The sequence below is a fragment of the Haemaphysalis longicornis genome, unplaced genomic scaffold (assembly GCF_048455015.1).
Source record: "Haemaphysalis longicornis isolate Haplotype H1 unplaced genomic scaffold, Haemaphysalis longicornis Haplotype H1 scaffold_10, whole genome shotgun sequence".
Taxonomy (NCBI): domain Eukaryota; kingdom Metazoa; phylum Arthropoda; class Arachnida; order Ixodida; family Ixodidae; genus Haemaphysalis; species Haemaphysalis longicornis.
The window spans coordinates 80149466-80167523 of NW_027526204.1; the positions used below are offsets into that span (position 1 = coordinate 80149466).

Below are 18058 nucleotides of genomic sequence, written 5' to 3' on the forward strand. Positions count from 1 at the left end.
AAGACAGCATGAAGAATAAAGCCGTCAAGTTCGTCAACGCATGCCTGCCGACTTTGCCGCTCGCGCATCTTTTGTGCGCGTGGCATTTCTATGACCCTTCCATTTACTATCTTCTGTAAGATAAACAAAAATAAGAACGAAAGCCGACCATTGTGGCCTAGAGATTGCGAACCGAGGGGTCAAGGCAGGCGAAAGAGCGTCCAACAATAAAATGCGAATAGAGGCGAAGCAGTGTTCCTTCCACAGACACGTGACTACGTAATCGCCGAAACCACACCGCCCTCCCCTAAGCCGTTCGAAAACGCGCTATCGGGCTGCACCGAAAAGGCGACGCTTCTACGATCTACCAACGCACCCACGACCGTCCGCCGTCGCGAAAGGGACACGAACCTGCATTCCGGCCGCTCCAGGGCTCGAAATTCCGAAGTCTGCAGCTGCAAGAATCGCCTTTCGAACAAAAGCGACCGAGTTAAGCCCCGAGCAAGTTCGCCGAACCCGACTATACCTCGTGGCACGAAGATCCTGGCCCTGCACAGCTTATTTCATCGCTCCCCGCTGCCTCTCGACAAAGCGTAGGAATTTTCGATTCACGTGTTTCCAACTCGCTCGACGGACGTGCGGGGGGCAGCGAAGAAAAAGGTAACCAAACAGAAAGCGTGCACAAAAGCTGAGTGATTAGGGAGACCCGGAGGAAGGGTAGAAGCCACGCGCATTCTTTGAAGGCGTGTACACCACCCCCACCCTGACGAAACGAAGAAAAAGGAGGGAGGCAGGTTCACTTTCTGCCTTGTTGAGAATTAGCGTGCCTGCTTTGGATGTCGCCTCGGGCGACCAGTCCCCCTCAGCCGAGTCAAACCAACAAGAGTAGTTTCGTCCAGTGAAGGAAGGGGATCCCGGCGAAGTGTGACTGCCAGAAAGACGTGCCACTCGTTTACGGCGCGTGGGAACTGCTTCGAACCTCCCCGAGAAGGCGCCCGTCATCGCCAACGAACTCGTCTTTAAAGAAAAACAGCGTTGCTGTCTGTCCGTTAGACATCGGTAAAGCAGTGAACGTCTGCGGACTGTATACGAGATCGTCCCCAAGCGCAGCCACCAACAGAGGCAGATTCGTCGCCGTCGTCTCCATCTTCCAAGTTTGTCATCCTGTGCTGCGCAGTCGTGCTCAAAGACAGTGCGACGACAGCCATGTCCGGGTTCCCCAGTGATCTGATGGAGCTTGAGCGGGCGTCCGAAGTTCCGACGACGTGTTCCGGCGCCGCTACAAGCGTCGGAAGTTACAGCACCGTGCGGAACCAAGCGCTCGCGGCAGCGAGGCGTCGACGCCACGGTAAGAAAAAACACGTGTTATGCGGCCGCGCTTTTAATGCAATCGTTTGCCCTTTCGTGTCGTCTTTAGTTATCCGTTCGGCGCCGATTGAACGGCCTTGATATTAGAAGGGTCCGTACTCGACTTTTTCATACGTGACGCGTAGGTCGTACCGTAAGACCCGTTCACACTTGCGACGACAGCGACGGGAATTCTGCCGCGCGACGAAAATTGGTCCCGACCAGCCGGCAAAAACGATCGCCGCGCGACAAAGCGACGGAATTCGCGTCGCTTTCGTCGCAAGTGTGGACGGGCCTTTGTGTGGTCGACTGGACATCTCCGCTTTAGTGTAGATCTGCACGTTAGTCGAGTGTTTTAACCCGACATTCTTCGCTGTCTGTGTGCCAGACTGCCAACAGGTCGGTAGCCCAACAGCGCATGCGCGGAACGCTCTTGACCGTTGCGAGCATGCAGAAGCAGTTCGTCACTCTCGGTTCGGGCAGTCAGTTTATTCTTGATAACAATGGGGACGTAATATATTGCGTTTTGTAAAGGATAACACATGCAACCCAGTTGGCCTCGCTACATTCTTCTAAAATCTTGTAGTAAATGACCGGCCGTCTTTTTCTTTTAATCTGCAGTGTGCGCAAAGTCTGTGTTCCGCCATGTTGCGCACTGCCATGAATCTGGCTTTAACCCCACATTTCATTTCGCCTCTAAACAAACAAAAAAAAATCAAACAGAACTGACCCCTAATAATAGCTTAACGCAAATTGGGCAGCCTCCTCGTTTTAAGTTGTGCTTGTTCCAGTTATTCGCGGATAATGAACCGGTCCCCCTAGCGGCGGCCACGGCGAATAAAAAGTAGCAGCAAAGCAGGGCCCCAAAAATGTCGTGCGTTCCGAGAACTCGCGCACGAAATATCGTGGTCCTGCAGTCCCTCCCGCACCCACTCGTCACCCGTTCCTTTCACCTGGATCACGGTATCAAGCACAAGTTCGGGTGACTAATCTGCACTGGTCGAAGTATCCCTGTCTCTTTACTTTTTTTTTCATTTTCGTTGCTCCCTTCACTGGCAGTCATGTGCTCGCAGCGTGGTCAGCAACCTTGGCCTCAAACGTCTTCGCCGCTTTCCTTAGAAATACTTTTTGTGTGCACGTAGGGACCTACCATGAGCTGTCGAAAGAGAAAAAATAGAAACGTGCAAAGCTACGCAGCATACCCACTCCCCAAGCTGAAAGCTGAGGGGGCACCCTTTTTGTTTATTTCACCGGAGGCTACTGTAAGGAATGGCGATCCGGCAGCCCGCGCTTGCGCAGATAGCTACTGGAAAAATATCCATTGAGGTTTCGTTTACAGTCCACTGCTCGCACACAGTGCCGGATTAGGAAACTTTGTAGCCCGGGGCTACTGCGTCCTTGGGGCCCCCTAATGATGATGATGATGATATCGACGATGATGAAAATGATTCCGCTTTAATGTGCGAAAATTTTCGAAGCCCATGTTATGCTCTCTGATCCGTGGTAAATTATCCATAATTTTAAGCTTTCCGGAAACTAATTTCTTGGCTTGACGTCTAGTATTGTAGAACCGGTTTTATGAGGCGTAAAAGTTAGTATGGTTTGATTGCCGGTGCATCACAGATTCGCATTTAATCGAAGCGCCGTGTCGGCCTGCACACGCCATGGTACAGAAGAGTGTTTTCTTACAAGAAGCATATTTGATTAAGCCTGTAAGGTTTTAGTTCAATTGTAAAGTTCGCCAGGGCTCAAAGTCCGCGCACGCAGCTGTCACTCACAGACATCTGCCAAACAGCCGCCACGGCTTGCGGACCCAAATCCTGTAGGTTACCCGCGCAGACGAGAAAGCACGTGGCGCTTAGAACACGCGCCGCTTTTGAAGGAGGTTGGGGAGGGGGCGGTGGAGGCTCAGACGTGTCGCGCAACGCAACCTTCCTATCGCAGCACTATTAGCACAAAGACGATACGCAGAAAAATGTCGCTTTTGGGGTTGGGGAGCGGTCCACTTCGTGCGTGGGTTTGCGCATGGTCGTCGAGCATTCAGCGGCAATGAACTCCTGTTGCGCAGCTGTGATGGCCTTGCTAGCCGGCAAGCCATTGCACATTAACGGGTCCCCTTTGGGTTGGAGAGCGACAGGTGGGCACGAGAGATGGCACCGCACAACAGTTTAATGTCTCTGCTCACTCCCGCGCTGCTGCTGCCGTCGGTGCGGTGCAATAGTTCCAGCAGTCAGTAGTTGGTTGTCGATCGGTCGGGTCGTTGTTTGGTCGTAACTGGCAGTGGAAACACGCTGAAGCTTCTCGTCTAGTTTCGGGGTCTACGACGGAGGCGAGTATGGGTGGACCTCCCGTTTTCGAGTCCTCAACACGTCTGCCGCATCCACTGTGTTCCCGCGCTCCTTCGGGGGTTCCTCTCCTCCTGCCACCGCGCCCAAGCCGGACCAGATGTGCGGGCCGCCCTTTGGTCCGCGCCGTCCGCCGGCTCATTCCAAAGCGAAAAGCGCCCACGGGGACAAACAGCTTACCGTTCCATAGTCGTGGCGGAGGCCCGTTTTCAAGATGGCATCGAAGGGGCCACACGCAGGATGCGTTTTTAAGTGGATACAGTTTTCGTCATCAAGAAAGGAAACAGTCGTTGTTGCTTTGTTTGGCGTCCACGCCTGAGCTCTTCGCACCGCCTAGGCCTGCTGATTCCCCAGCTCGAAGGGAGCCGCTAGGGTCCGGCTGGCCCGGCGGCGTCTGCGTCCACACGGAGTGGCGCCTAGAGACTTGCGCTACGAATGGAGTCGCGCGGACATTTAGCTTCCGCAACGCTTGTTGCTCAGCCTGCAGAGGCTATAGCACAGAGGCGCGGGCTGAAGCCGAACGACCCTGCTAGTGACCTACACAACCTTTGAACATTTAAATAATCATAATACGCTGACCATTCAGCCAGAAATATGTAATCGATATCAATGACGCTTATGCGATTCAACTATTCCACTGGCTTTATTGAACGGGTCTTCATCGCAATGAATTTCCTTGTCAAGCGTATGCATTGAAATTTGTGGCAGAGACAGTGTATGAGCCCGTATGGCAGTGCTTAAGTTGTTCTTCGGACAGTATTTCGTCATTCGCATGCCTGACCTTTTCTTATACCGAAACGTGCGCGCGCCGAAACGTCCGCGTACTTAGATGTCCGTGTACCGAAAAGACCTGTGCCGAAAAAGACCGGAGACGAGCTCGGGGCCTTTTGGTCCAAGACGTCTTCTCATAAACCTCTGGAAAACAAGGAAGAGGAGTAGGAATAACGAAATTAAACTGAAACGGACTCGAAGGTTGTCAACCATACCGTGAGGGGCCCCCCACTCTTCCCCACCCGTCACGAGTTAGTAAGCTTCGGTGTGAAGGTGAGGTTGAAGCTCCTACCTTCAACTTTCAATGCAGGCAGCGGGCACACTCAAGATTTTTTTTTTTCATATGATCGATCGGGGCCCCTGACAGCTGGGGGCCCGGGGCTGCAGCCCCCGCAGCCCCCCCGTTAATCAGGCCCTGCTTGCACATAGTTCTTTTAGGACACTCAACCCCGTGATTTTTTAACCTCAATCGCGAATTTCGTCTGCCGCTCGTTGGACCCCTAAATTTCGATTAATCGCAAGAGACCCACTTCCGTTCAGCTCGCACACTTAGCGGCTACCCCTTCCCCCCCGAACGCCATTATCAATGTTCAATGCATAGCGGCAAACACACTCGTCTATGCATGCAGCTTTAAAAATAACTGTAGCGCTGCTCTGTAATCCTGGCTTCAGTATCAATCCATCAATCTGTGTTTCAGCAAAATCAGTGTTGGGGACCGGGAACGAAAATTCCCCAGACGGGCTTGACTGGGTCCACTTGTTCGAAGAGCGTGAGTCAGCGCTCTACAGACGTAGCCAGTTAAGATAGGCGTGGTGACCACTGTACTTTCGTATGCAATAGATTTGCATTTTCCGCTCCACCTTTGCGTAGGGAGCACCTTTTCCCAAGAACCGCTCGCTCGGTACTAAATCTTCGTCGCCTCGTCTTCCTCGTTTGTTGTCATCCGCGGCCACTATCTCTTCGGCGTCCAGTGCACGGCCCGATGACGCGGTCTTCCTTGCGCGTGGGACGGCTGCCGGGTGCGCGCGTACCGAGCAGATACTACAACGCAGATCCGCCGAGAGTGACCGGGACGCTGTGATGCGCGACGCGGGGCCCATGACGCATCGACGACAGGGGCTGTTTTACCGCCCCCCTCTAGCCAGCGTGTGTAACGCTTCACGGAACGGCCGTGACCGATGCGAGCGCGCGCAGACGATCTGCGTAGTTTCGGACGTCTGCTTTACGTGCAGACGACGGAAACTGTTTGTCCGAGTGGAATACGGCGAAATTCAGGGTTAGTCCCTCAGACGATGGAATCGGTAATGAGACTGCATGTAATCGCATGGGATTTGGTGCATTTCCTGCAAACGCAAACTTCCTCAGTGGGATGATAGGCGTCGCACGCAGACGATCTGCGTAGTTTCGGACGTCAATTCATGTGCAGACGACACGAGCTGTTTTACCGAATGCAGAATGAAAAAAATGAAATGATGTATGCCGCACAGAAGTTCAGGATTAGTTTCTAGCTAAGGAATGTGTAATGAGAATGAATATGATGGTATTTCTGGGGAATTGTCTGCAAACGCAAACCTCCTCAATCGGAGGTGCGCGCCCGTGCAGGCGATTGCGTAGTTTCGCACGTGCAGACGACACACATATCGAACGCTGTATTTATGTATGTCGTAGAAAAGTTCAGAGTTAGTCCTTCTAGCAAAAGAATCTGTAACCAGAATGAATACAAGTGATATGCGTATACAGATGATCTACGTATTTTCCGCCGTCTGCTGCGTGTGCAGACGATGCAAATTTTGCTTATCGAGTGGAATGTGTGATGTACGCCACACCAAAATTCAATGTGAGACCCTCAGACTAAGGAAACGGTAAAGAGAATGGATAGGGTGACGTCTGATTCTGGTGTATTCATGTATTCGCAGAAGAGTTACTTGATATGGCCTGCATCGAAGAGCTCTGGTCCGCAGCGCATGCAGACGATCTTTATATTTTCGGCCGACTGTTTTGTGCTCAGACCACGCGCATTCAGTTTATCGAATGCAGTATAGAAGTACGCCACAGCTAAATCCAGGAAGAGACCCTATGTCGAACGAATCGGTAACGGGTATAAAAATGGTGACAGGTGATTTGGTGCATTTCCTGCTAGCGCAAACTTCCCAGTCGGATGATGCGCGCGGCGCGGAAGATCGGCGTAATTTCAGACGTCGGCTTCGTGCTCAGACGACGCAAACGTGTTTTTAATCAAACGAAGTAAATGATGTACACCGCAGCGAAACTCTGGGCTGGTCCTCCTGTCGGAGGAATCGAAAATGAAAATCCAAATCCCCTCTGCCCAACGACGACGACCGTTGAAACACGAAGTTTTATTGCGTGCTAAAATAAATTGCCGAAGTGCCAATGTCAGAGCCGCTGCAATCCGAGTCCAAGGGTCAACGATCAAAGTTCAAACTGCCTTCGAGTCTGCAAAATTCCAAGCTCACACGGCAGCAAAACGAATCCCTTGCCAGTAAGCTAAATACCCCGCTCCATCACCGTCGTCAAATTGAAGCGTTCAAATTCGCTTAGAATCCAAACTGCTTTGACCGTGTCGTAATTGCGCAATCGGATATAACGCGAGGTACGGGTAGCTTTTTTTCTTGGTGTCTTCCCCATCATATGCCCTCCTGTTGTGAAAAGTTGGCTTTCCTGCAGTACGTTGTAGGTAGCGACACCGCCATTCGTGAGACCAAGAAAGCTTTGCTTTAAAAATGAATGTAATGACATCAGGTTTTGGTGAGTTTCCTGCAACCGAAAATCTATTCGATCGGATGCTATGTATAACGTAGCGCGCGCAGACGATCTGCGTAGGACGTATGATTTTGTGCAGACGACGCTCCTGAGTTTATCAAACCTCGTTTAAGGCAGAAATTCCTAGAGGTGTATGGATATCGGGAGGAAAGCCCCTTGCGAAGAATGTCTGCGCACTATCTGACAATTCCCACTCGGAAATTTCCATTTTTCTTTGTTTTATTAAACGCTGCCAAGTGTCACCAGCTTTTACGTGAGTGCCAACAAAAAAGACGGGAATTGCAAAATATCACAGTTGAGGTGTCAGTGTGTAAGCCTGCATCTGCGAAGAACGTGAATGAATAATAGATAGTCAGGGCAGCAGGTAAAGGTTTCAAAGCAGGATACTAAATTAAAGTGTGGTGAACTCTCCTGCATTCTTTTTGTTCCTGGTATTCGAAACTTTCCTCAAATCGCTTTTTAAATAGCGGAACGATAGGTTTTTTTTTTGCTATAACGCGCTTCTATCTCGGTTCTTCGCATGGTCGCTGTACTTTTTAAAGATAAAGTTTATTTGCCCGTTTATACATTGATTACATGAAAAGTGCTGAGGGAAAAAAAGCTGCCGAAGCAGCTTGACGGGGCCCACCAGCCCATTGGGTACATGGAAACAGTGGGCAATTAAACAGAACGTGTAGTTGCAGGCAAGTGTAGCAGCTTTGCTACACACGCACATACAAAAAGATAGTTTTCATGACATCGCCGCGGTACATTGCATTCCCCCCCCCCCCCCCCCAAAAAAAAAAAAAAGAAAGAAAGAAGGGAGGGGTACGAAAAAATATGCGCAAGAAGCAAAGCTGGCTTTACAGGCTGTGTGGATAACAGAGGTCACATATACGGAAAAAAATTACCCCCATCTCCCCGCGAGGGAACCCTGGTGTGATGCGACGCATCTGGGGGTTCAATTGGCGTTTCCAATGGGTTGATTCCCTAAATCGAGTGAAACGTGTTGTGAACGCGTAGGATGCCCTTCCATCACATGCGGGTGTTCTCATACGCGGGACGATGGGGGTAATAATCACAGCGCCTGAAGGAGAGGAGACAGCGGAGGAGAGTCGCGCAAAGCGAGCGAAGCGGGCGCACGCAGCTGTTGTTTATGATAATGAGAGGGAGTGAGGAGTGTTGCGCACAGCTGTCGGAGAGAAGAGCGCAGGAGAAGCGCGCATGCGCAGGTGGCGTGCGGACGCCGCCGACGCCGACGCAGGAGGGACATGCCTCAGAGCAAGAGATGCCTCGCATCTAATAACGAAATGGCCGTAGACACTCATATTTTTCCTGAGCGGCCTGCGTCAGGCCCATTCTGTCACAGCATCCTCACAAACCGAAATATAGCCCCAGCCGATGCATGGCTGGATTTCCAAGGCTCAATTGCGGATTGCACCATTACTACTTCATCCGAAATCCGAAAATAACCTCGCAGACAGTGCGATGCCGATTTCGTGGGCTTGTGATGCAGAATTCTCGTAACACGAGATACATTTTCTAGTACAGGTCTTGTAATACACGAACTCCGCCAGCTGTCAAAATGTATCGCGAAGACAGTCTGTGATCAGTACGCCTACCGAGATGCTTGCTCACATCACCGATGTTCGTAGGAAATAACGCACCGACGTGTGACTGCTCCGTGCAACCGACTATCTTGCCACACATTGCGCAGAAGCGCGCCATTTGCGAAAACTGGTCCATGGTAAACTTATAGCGGGAAAACTGCAGAAAAGCAGGATACAACGAAAAAAAAAAAAAAACCCTGCCCGCCCAAACTTTCTTTTTATCCCGTCTCGCATTCCTCGTTTTCCTTAACGGCCCAGACGCCAAAGCGTTGTCCGCACTTCCGTGCTTTAGGCCAGACCGGAAGTCACGTTTGTGTATTTCGAGACGACGCCAGTCAGTGCGTTAGCTCGGCGCGTTTGAGGCAGGTGAATAGCATGACTTGCCTGAATGTCACCACATGAAAGTTTGCCGTAAGAAGTCGTCTATTTGTTTTTCAGGTCTTTATCGTATTTATAATAAAACGCCGAATCGTAACCACGACTGTTTCCAATTTATTTTGTGGTCAGGAGCGACTTTTGAGTGGTAGCCGATGTACCCGCCGCGGTGGCTCAGTGGCTAAGGCGTTCTGCTGCTAAGCGAGCACAAGGACGCGGGTTCGGTTCCCGGCCGCGGCGGCCGCTTTTCTGGTGAAGGCGAAAAGCAAAAACGCCCGTGTGTACGAGATTTCGACGCACGTTAACGACCCCCTGATGGTCAAAATTAATCCGGAGCCTTTCACTACGGCGCGCCTCATCGCCTGCGTTGCGTCGACGCGTTAAACCCTACAATCAATCGAGTGGTAGCCGATGCAACTGCCTTGAAACTTTCCACCGAGACTGCGCGAAAGCGATGCTTCAGATGGATTTCTTGCAAAAACACTGCGCTAAATTGAAATTACGAAGACGAAGGACGGCGGAACACACGATTCAGACTTACGAAAGACTTACGATGCATACTTACGAACACACGATGCATACTTACGATGCAGACTTACGTCCTTCGTCGTCGTAATTTCAATTTAGCGCAGTGTTTTTGCAAGAAATAATGTACCAACTAGCCCAGAAACAAGCTCTCATTGGCTTCAAATGGAATTCAGTACGGCGATGACGTTGTTCAAAACACGACGTCGAAAACTGCGGCGTTCACTATAAAGACGAGTGGCGGGAAACACTGATAACTCACATATCTATCACTGCAGGCTGCGAAAATTGCAACCCCGGTTCAGCCGCACTGCGCGTTCTGTCGCGCCAATGATTTGAAATTACCACACCTCATTATCGCCCCATCGTCAATTAATGGGCGGCATTCACTGCCTATCAAAACCCTACGCTCTTCAAAGCGATAATGCTGGTTTAGTCCTTGTTACTGCTGTCTGAACTTTTATGAACCCGTTTGAGAGCTTCCACAGACCTCAAAACAACCCCCCCCCCCCTCCCCCTCCGCCAATCTCCGGCTGCAGAGGCAACTACCAGTGTGTAGAAATAAATTCAAGAAGAAAAAGGAGTGACAAGATTTTGCTAAAAAAATTAAGAAAAATGGCTAGGATAGACTAAACCGCTTTCTAAAAAATCCATCGTACACTCACCGCCGCCAACCATTGTCAAGCTTCTTGGGTGTTGTCGCAAACATTCATACAATGTGTTATTTACTTCTACTGTAGCATGAGCTGCGTTATTGCCGACATGTGGGGTCCTTGTCTTCGTCAATCTGACGCACCGGTTGCTATTACTCCGCAAGTTCTTAGACGGACGTAAACTCAACTAAAAAGGGCGGGAAAACGTTGTGCTGCGCCACTATCGAAAAACCGGCACCGGTACTCGAGCAATTCGGCTAATTTGCAGCGCAGAAACAAATGAGCAACAAAAATACCAACGCCGCCGCCTCAAAGTAGCCGTAGCCACCAGACGGGCATATCGTTCCATCCATCTCCAGCCTATTTGGGGCCCGTCTTCTCTGACGAACCATTGCCCTCCTACCGAGCGGAACCTCATTTCCCACATTACTTCGCATACCCTACGAACCTCGTTATTCGCCATAAAACGGGCGTGGTACAAGGCTTCGAAAAAAAAAAAAATCCGGTCGGTAACTAGACAGCCGAAGAGAAGAAACACACACGCACACACGGTTCGCCGTCCGTTTATTTCGCCCTCGAAACAAACGCCAAAGAAGCCCGATCGCAAACTAAGTACTAGTAACACCAAAGCAAATCTCACCGCTCATTCTTTGCCATTTACCCGCTAGGCAAAATAAACAGAACAGACGTAAACGCTACTTGCGCGAACCGCCTTCATCATCCTGGAATTGCCCGTTCGCCCGACTTCGGTATTTCCATGGTATTTCCGAGGGCGAGCGGCGACCTTCTCGGCCTTTTGCGCGCCTCCGCCACCAGATGCCGCCACTCCCCAACGGAGCGGCGAAATCGCCGAAGAAGCCGCGCGAGCGCGGAAAGAGCGGCCCGCCAAGCGCGCGCCAGAACGAAACTTTACCGGCGGCCCCACCAACACTGAACGGCTCGCCGCCGCCGACCGATTGAGAGAGCGCGGACGAAAGAGAAGAGTTGAAGAGCGCGGGAAAAAGAAGTGGCGGAAAGAGGAAAAAATAAAAAGAGAGGGCAGCTTTCATACACACACACACGTGCATAGCGTACATTCCGCGCGCCTTTTCCTCCTACGTCACAGCGTGGCTTCCCTCTCCCACGCAGCCATTGGTCGGGCGCGGAGCGTGCGCTCATTGGACGTCGGCTCCCAACGTCAGCAAGGCGCCATGACGTCGGGGTAGTTTTTGTTCTATTTTGCTGCTAGTGCGGCGACAACCGCGGAGCGCATATTCGTCCGCTGGGTGCCGCCAAAATAGTGCGCCGTCTGGTTTGAAATTTCTAAGCGAAAGTTTGCAATAAATTTTAGAAAAATTTTTTTTAAAATTTGGTACTTACGGGTAATAAAGGTATTCAATTTCGTGTAAGTTAGTGCAGGGTATGTGTAGCGGGGGTGGCGGGAATTTCATGGCTTCGTCAGTGAGCGGAGGGATACAACCGCCGCGAGACGCCTCTCTCCGTTGATATTTAGCAGAAGTGCGCGGACCTCTGCGATTCATAGAGGGCCGCGACAGCGCGTGATGGTGGTCGGTGCTACTCGTGGTGGCTGATTTAAAAAAAAAAAAGTCCCGCCAAACCGTCAACTTCATCTCGTGCGCGCCTCATCTGCCCATTGGATTACTCGCCGCCGTCGGATCAACGTGTTGTGTATCTGTGCTCCGCCCTGGATTATACCGCGATGGTTGGACGGCGCATACCCGGTTTAAGCGCGATGCTGTGGGACCGCCAAGGTAATAACCCCAGCAGCAGCGTCCTCGGCGGCGTCTGCCCCAAACGTTGTGCCCTGGCGTCCCTGGATACTCACAGCGTTGCTCCGCTCTTTGCAGTGCAAGCCGAGAAGAACAACTCGTTTGAAAAGAACTACCGCGTCGGTGTTCTGCTCGGCAAGGGAGGCTTCGGCACTGTCTACGCGGGGACCCGGAACCGCGATAACTTGGCGGTAAGCGGGTCTCTCCACTACGATCTCCCTCTACCCTCCACTCTGTTTCGGCCGTTGAATTGGCGCCAAGTCTCTAGACTGAACGCCGCCCTTCGAAATGAATCCCAATTGGTGAAGGCGTCTGGCCGTTTTGTAAAAAAATTGCCACGAGAAGGCGTGCTAAAACGTAACACTGTGGTTCGCACCAAGCGAAACCATTGCGCGCGCTCTCCGCGCGGATGGCGCGCTTGGCGTCATTCAGTTTAGTGTAGGTGCGGAGTGTTTTGGTTTGTTGCACCGGAACTAACGAACGCTCTCGCCTTGTTTCTGCAGGTGGCCATCAAGCACGTTTCTCGGGACAAAGTCACCGAATGGGGCACGGTAAGTTCTCGTTTCCTGCTGTTTGTGTCTTCGCTAGCAGACGAAACGTCGCGTCTTCTCAGCGTCGCGCTCGCCGCCGAAGCAGACGAAATCTCGCAGGCGACGCAGACGATAAAAAAAAAGAATGTCGGAATGCGCGCGCGGCCGCCGCTTCCCTGTGGCCCTCGGGGCGCGCAGAGTTCGCGAGCGTCCGTTTCCCTCGGCCAGGAATGCTGCCGACCTGGTTAAAGCTGCCCGATTCTTTCGGGACGGCGCGAGGAGGTCGGCGTCCGTGCTTCTCCCCCACCCCGTGCACGACGACGCGGCGACGCTCGCAACCTAGATGCCTCCGTGCGCTGCCGCGTCGGCGCCATGTTTGAAGCGGACGGGCTTCTCCCCCCGTTCGCTGTATTTGTCGTGCCGCCGCCCGGGTTCGCCGTGGAATGGCGGCGGTTGCGCTCGGCGGCGGCGGCGAACGCGTGCGTGTAGTTTCGCGAGGGGGCATTGTTCGGCGCTCGGGGCGTGCTCGACTGAACGGCGTCGTCGGCCGGCGCCTGTAAGCTAGCGCCGCCTCTTCGGCGCCGCTACCATTGCGCGCGCTGAGCGGCTGTTTTGATACTCGCGGCCGATTGTTTTGGTTTCGCTCCCGCGTTTTTTTTTTCTTCGCTGCTGCTATCTGTGTAGGTCGCCGCTCGCGTTTCTAACCTCGAGAGAGAGCGGGTCGCACCTTGCCGTCACGAGCACGGCGCTCGCGTCTCAAACTCGATCGATGGGCGCGAAACAGATTTTTTTTTTTGTTTGGCGGGAAGACAAATCTACGCCGAAGAGGTAGCAAATCGCCGATATTTGCGCGCGAATACGTACCCTAAAGGCCGCAATTTAGGCGGTCGTGGCATGCGTTTTAATAAATTGGGGTCGCTTTTATTTCCCAACTGTTTTCTCTGCTCGAGAGCGGTTGCGAAAATTTCCTAATTTTTTTTTTCTCGCGTAACCGACGTTTCGTCTGCTAGCATCAACCTTGTGTCATTCAACCTGTGCACAGACGCAGTTTTTTACCAAGAATGCCATAATTCTGCGTAGTAAGATACGGTTTGAACTAACTCAACGTTTCCAATAACTGTGGAAGTTGTGAACGTGTGCATAAAAAATATACAGCGAGCTTTTTCTGTTTTCCCGCGTAAAAGAAGGGCAAGTTTCAAATTTCCCGCCGTCTGTTTCTCTCGTCCTCTGTGAAAACAGGCGAACGGCCAGAAGGTTCCCCTGGAGATCGTGCTCCTGCGTCGCGTCGACCACGTCCCGGGCGTGATCCGCCTGCTGGACTGGTACGAGCGGCCCGACTCGTTCATCCTCATCATGGAGCGTCCGGAGGCCGTGAAGGACCTCTTCGACTACATCACCGAGAAGGGCGTGCTCGAGGAGACGCTCTCGCGGCTCTTCTTCAAGCAGATCGTGCAGTGCGTCATCGCCTGCCACGAAGCGGGCGTCATCCACCGCGACATCAAGGACGAGAACATTCTGGTCAACCTCAAGACCCTGTCGGTCAACCTCATCGACTTCGGCTCGGGGGCCTTCCTCCGGGAGGGATTCTACACAGACTTTGACGGTGAGTTCCGTCTCTCCACCGGTGCTCGCAGCGGAAGGTTTAGCTTCCGACCTTGATAACTACCGCGTTTAATTCTTTTCTAGCATGTAGATTTCATTCAGTAATCGCTATTTGTCAGCGGCCGCGTTTTTCAGCTTTTTGCGTGAAATGGTTCGATGAAGCAGTCATTTGGGGTGGAATTTGTGCGGGAGTTGCGTGGATCTGAATGGCAGTAGTCTCCTGGCTGCGCGCGGCAATCGATTTCGGGCCCCCGCCTTACGAACTACCAACCAACTCGCGCTCACCCATCTTTGTTTAGTTAGACGACGGTTGTATCGACGCTCGCTTTCGCGCGCGGGTTTCGCCGCCAGCGGCCACTGTTGTTGCCGGAAGTGAGGCGAGGGCTACGCTGGTGTTTTGACCACGTGACGGCGCCTTCTCTCTGCATTTCCTCCTCGCCTTCTCGTCGTGGCGTCTGCCGCCGAAAACCTTGATTGGGCGGGCTGCCCGCCGGCGGGCCCGCATTTCAAAAAAAACGAACGACGTCCGTTGAGGCCGTTGGGCTTCGCTAGGCGCCCGCGGCTGCTGGCTTTTTGGAAACCCCTGCCGCGGTAACAACGAACTGGTCCGTAAATCGGGTTGCCCGTCTCGTGTTTTTTTTTTTTTTTTTATATAGCGCATTCCTTACGCTGGCCACCTATTCTGAGAATTGAGATCGCCTCTTGCAGGAAAGGCCCCGGGAGCTGTATAAATGGCTCTTTTTGTGAACTTGTTCTCTTGATTTTTTTTCCCTTCGCGTATTCCAGCCGGAAAAACGGGCCGTTTCTTGTGTTGTGCTTTGACGAGACGAATCCCGGGGCACCGTTTTTTTTTTTAAATTGGCAGTTGCAAACTTCTGTTATTGGCAAAACCCACGTCGTCGCCTTGACTAGGATTTTTTTTTTTTCTCGTTCGCGGGCGCTTTCAGGGGACGCGACTGCGTCGCGCTAAGTATGGTTCGTGCTTCTTCGGGAACAGGGTCCCGGTGGGTTATAAACGTGACTCGAGCCGCGGCCCTTTCCTTGTCAGCGTTGTCTTCGCTGTGACGCCGCCGCGTTTGTATTTTCGTCCCCGGCGTCGGCGTAGCCTACGCGCCGTCGCGGTGGGCGCCAGACCGGGGACCGCGCTATATCCTATTTTGCGTAGTCTGCTGCGGTGGGCCCGAAAATAAACTCCAGTCGGCAAGTGGGGAGAAAGTACGCGCCGTCTGGCTACGTCTGCGCGGGTGCTGATGCGTCGACCCCGTCCTCGTGGAGCCGTTGACCGCGACACTTTTTGATTAAGCTCTTGAACGTGGCCCGTCGTCTGCCGTCGTCTTGCGTGCTCCAGCTGATAGTGTGCTTGTTGTTTGCCGTGTTGCATCTTTGCTTATTTTTTGTGTGTGCGGCAATAGTTCGGAGGTGTCTTACAAGTTTTCCCCTCTTGTGTCGTGCAGGCACCCGCGTCTACAGTCCTCCAGAGTGGATTCAGCGCAACCGCTACAATGGCCGCGCCGCTACAGTCTGGTCCCTGGGCATCCTCCTGTACGACATGGTCTGCGGAGACATCCCCTTTGAACAAGATGAGCAGATCCTGCGTGCGGAAGTCCATTTCCGCCGGAAGCTCTCGCCCAGTGAGTATCTTTCCCCCTCGTTGCACCTTCTGATGAGTAGTGAGGAGTGGACTGGTGTGAGATGCTGTGTGTAGCCAGCGCATGAAGCTAAAACATTTTCTCCCCTTTTTTGTTGCCTCCCCTCAGTGTGCGAAGACCTCATCCGTCGCTGCCTGGCCGTGGTTCCGTCGGAGCGGCCCTCTCTCGAGGAGATCCTGGAACACGAGTGGATGGTTGCTGACGACCTGAACAGCACAGTGTCCGCCAACATCCCCATGCGGTGTGCGCGTGCCGAACAGTCATCGCTCGACCAGAACTCCACAGGCAGTCAAGACAGCATCTGCATTTGATGATCACGCCCCACCTAGAAAGCACCAATTTTCCCCTTCACTCCCCACCCAACATCAACTCCATCCCCCCACATTGGACATTGCGTGAGGGCGACCTCGCCTCCTCCTAACCGACCTCTTCTCCAACCCCCTCCTGCCGTCTTCTTCTGTTGGGGAAGATCATCATCATGGACGTTGCGTTCTGTTGGGAACTGTGGACCAGTGTGGACGCGATGAACCCAGCCCCTCCCGTCATTGGAAGATTCGAGAGTTTTCAAAGAGCCGCTAACAAGTCTTCCTGCTGCTGCTACTTGGAACGAGGCTTCTTCCTTCATCAATGCAAAAGAATCACACAATGCATGGGAATCTCTGCTCTGCCAAGTCGACGACAACTGCCTGGAGTGAGAGAGAGAGACTGGGGACTCGGTTTGTGCGGGCGATGTATTTTTTTTATTTCTCCATCTGCAAAGGACACGATGAGAGTGGAGTGTCTCGGCGTCTGTGAGGGGCGGGTTTGGGGGTTGCCCAGTTGTGTGTCAAGGGGCGAAGAAGCTAAGGACTGCCTCCTTATACTGCGTAGCTGTGATATGATGGAAAAAAAAAAGTGTGGGCTTGCCCCCTTTCCCCTCCCTCTCTTCACCAGACGTCCGTGGTCGTCATCAGTGTCGTGAGAGCGGCAGGCCAGTCGTCGTTCTTTTTTGCACACCGCTGTGTTCCGTTCCCAAAACAGCGCAGCTGCCATTTTTTGCGCCCATGTATCTCCCATCGGGCGAGCGCCGCCTCCCCCGCCTGTATTTATTTTGAGTGTACATAAGAGATGACACTACTTCTCCGCCACATCCTGTTTTCTCTCCCAACCTTCGCATCAGAAACAGGACTCATTGTAAACCAGCATTCTTCCATCTCAAACATGTTTTTTTTTTTTTTCGACCATAAGCAGTTTGTACATAGAGGCATCACTCTCTTGTTCAGTTGATTTTTTTTTTGTTGTTGTTGTCATTCTCTTGTAAGAAAGCACTTGCCATCTTGCGAGTCTGCATTTTCGTTCGCGAAGGAGTTTTTTTTTTTCTCTCCCCATGGTTTTAAGTTATTTGTTTCCTCAAGCAGAGAAAACGGTTTGAGGGCCTCGCCGCCTCGTTTCCTGCGGGCTCTGTCCTGTTGGCAACGGGGTGTGACGCGTGTGCTCTCTCACTTTCTGCGACACTGTTCCTCTTATTTATGTGTTCTTGGTTTAGTGTTTGTGAGTGTCCCGCGCCCCCTTACCGTTTTTGAAAGAAGCATTGTGTACATAGTTTGTACAGGTTTAGTCACGAACAGAGTATTTTTATAAAAAAATGCTGAAAATAAACTCTTGTACGTGCACTGTACGGTGGCTGTAGTCTGGCTGTTTGCTTGGCTCGGCTGGCGGGCAGACTCGTTTGCCTGCCGCCATGAGCAAAAGCTGAATTTACTAAAGCCGTGTGGCAAACATTCTAGCATAAAATGCAAGTTGCGACATTTGACAGCACATACCGTGCCTAGTATTTGAAATGTAGTTTCAAGAGGGTCACGATGGGTGCTGTTGCAAGATGAAAAACGGAGGGCAGAGCATACATAATGGGGATAAAAGGTTAAATAAGTGGGATCGACCTGCTCCCTGTATTGAACAAGGCAAATAATGGTAATGGGAATGCAAACCTGAAACTGCTCTTGTCTATTGTCAGTGTTTAAAGTAAAGATGGAGAGTGCAAGTTTCGTGGGGTTTCTGGTGGAAGCAAACTTTGTAACGTGTTCAGTTTAATCCAACTGCCCGGTTGGCTCCGCATAGATCTTGTAGGTGTCGATTTAATGCAGTGCTAGCGCATGTGAGGGC

The 18058-nt window shown here is 52.1% G+C and overlaps 1 protein-coding gene across 3 annotated transcripts; it reads left to right on the top strand.

Moving 5' to 3' along the window:
- The first annotated feature begins 328 nt into the window (after window positions 1-328).
- LOC144158842 (serine/threonine-protein kinase pim-3-like) lies at window positions 329-17573 on the top strand. Of its 3 annotated transcripts, none has more exons than XM_077690007.1 (6): window positions 329-1327; window positions 12214-12326; window positions 12639-12686; window positions 13905-14268; window positions 15722-15898; window positions 16025-17573. In XM_077690007.1, the coding sequence occupies exons 1-6, from the start codon at window positions 1186-1188 to the stop codon at window positions 16225-16227; spliced, it is 1047 nt and encodes a 348-aa protein (XP_077546133.1). In that variant the 5' UTR covers window positions 329-1185; the 3' UTR covers window positions 16228-17573. The 3 variants fall into 3 exon arrangements, with proteins under 3 accessions (XP_077546133.1, XP_077546134.1, XP_077546132.1); XM_077690008.1 differs by lacking the exon at window positions 329-1327 and adding an exon at window positions 11879-12117; XM_077690006.1 differs by lacking the exon at window positions 329-1327 and having other exon boundaries at window positions 11902-12326.
- The last annotated feature ends 485 nt before the right edge of the window (window positions 17574-18058 follow it).

Coding starts and splice junctions, on each gene's coding strand:
- LOC144158842 (XM_077690006.1), top strand. CDS start 12,066: ATGGTTGGACGGCGCATACCCGGTTTAAGCGCGATGCTGTGGGACCGC. Junction 12,327..12,638: donor GGAACCGCGATAACTTGGCG/GTAAGCGGGTCT, acceptor TTGTTTCTGCAG/GTGGCCATCAAGCACGTTTC. Junction 12,687..13,904: donor AAGTCACCGAATGGGGCACG/GTAAGTTCTCGT, acceptor CTGTGAAAACAG/GCGAACGGCCAGAAGGTTCC.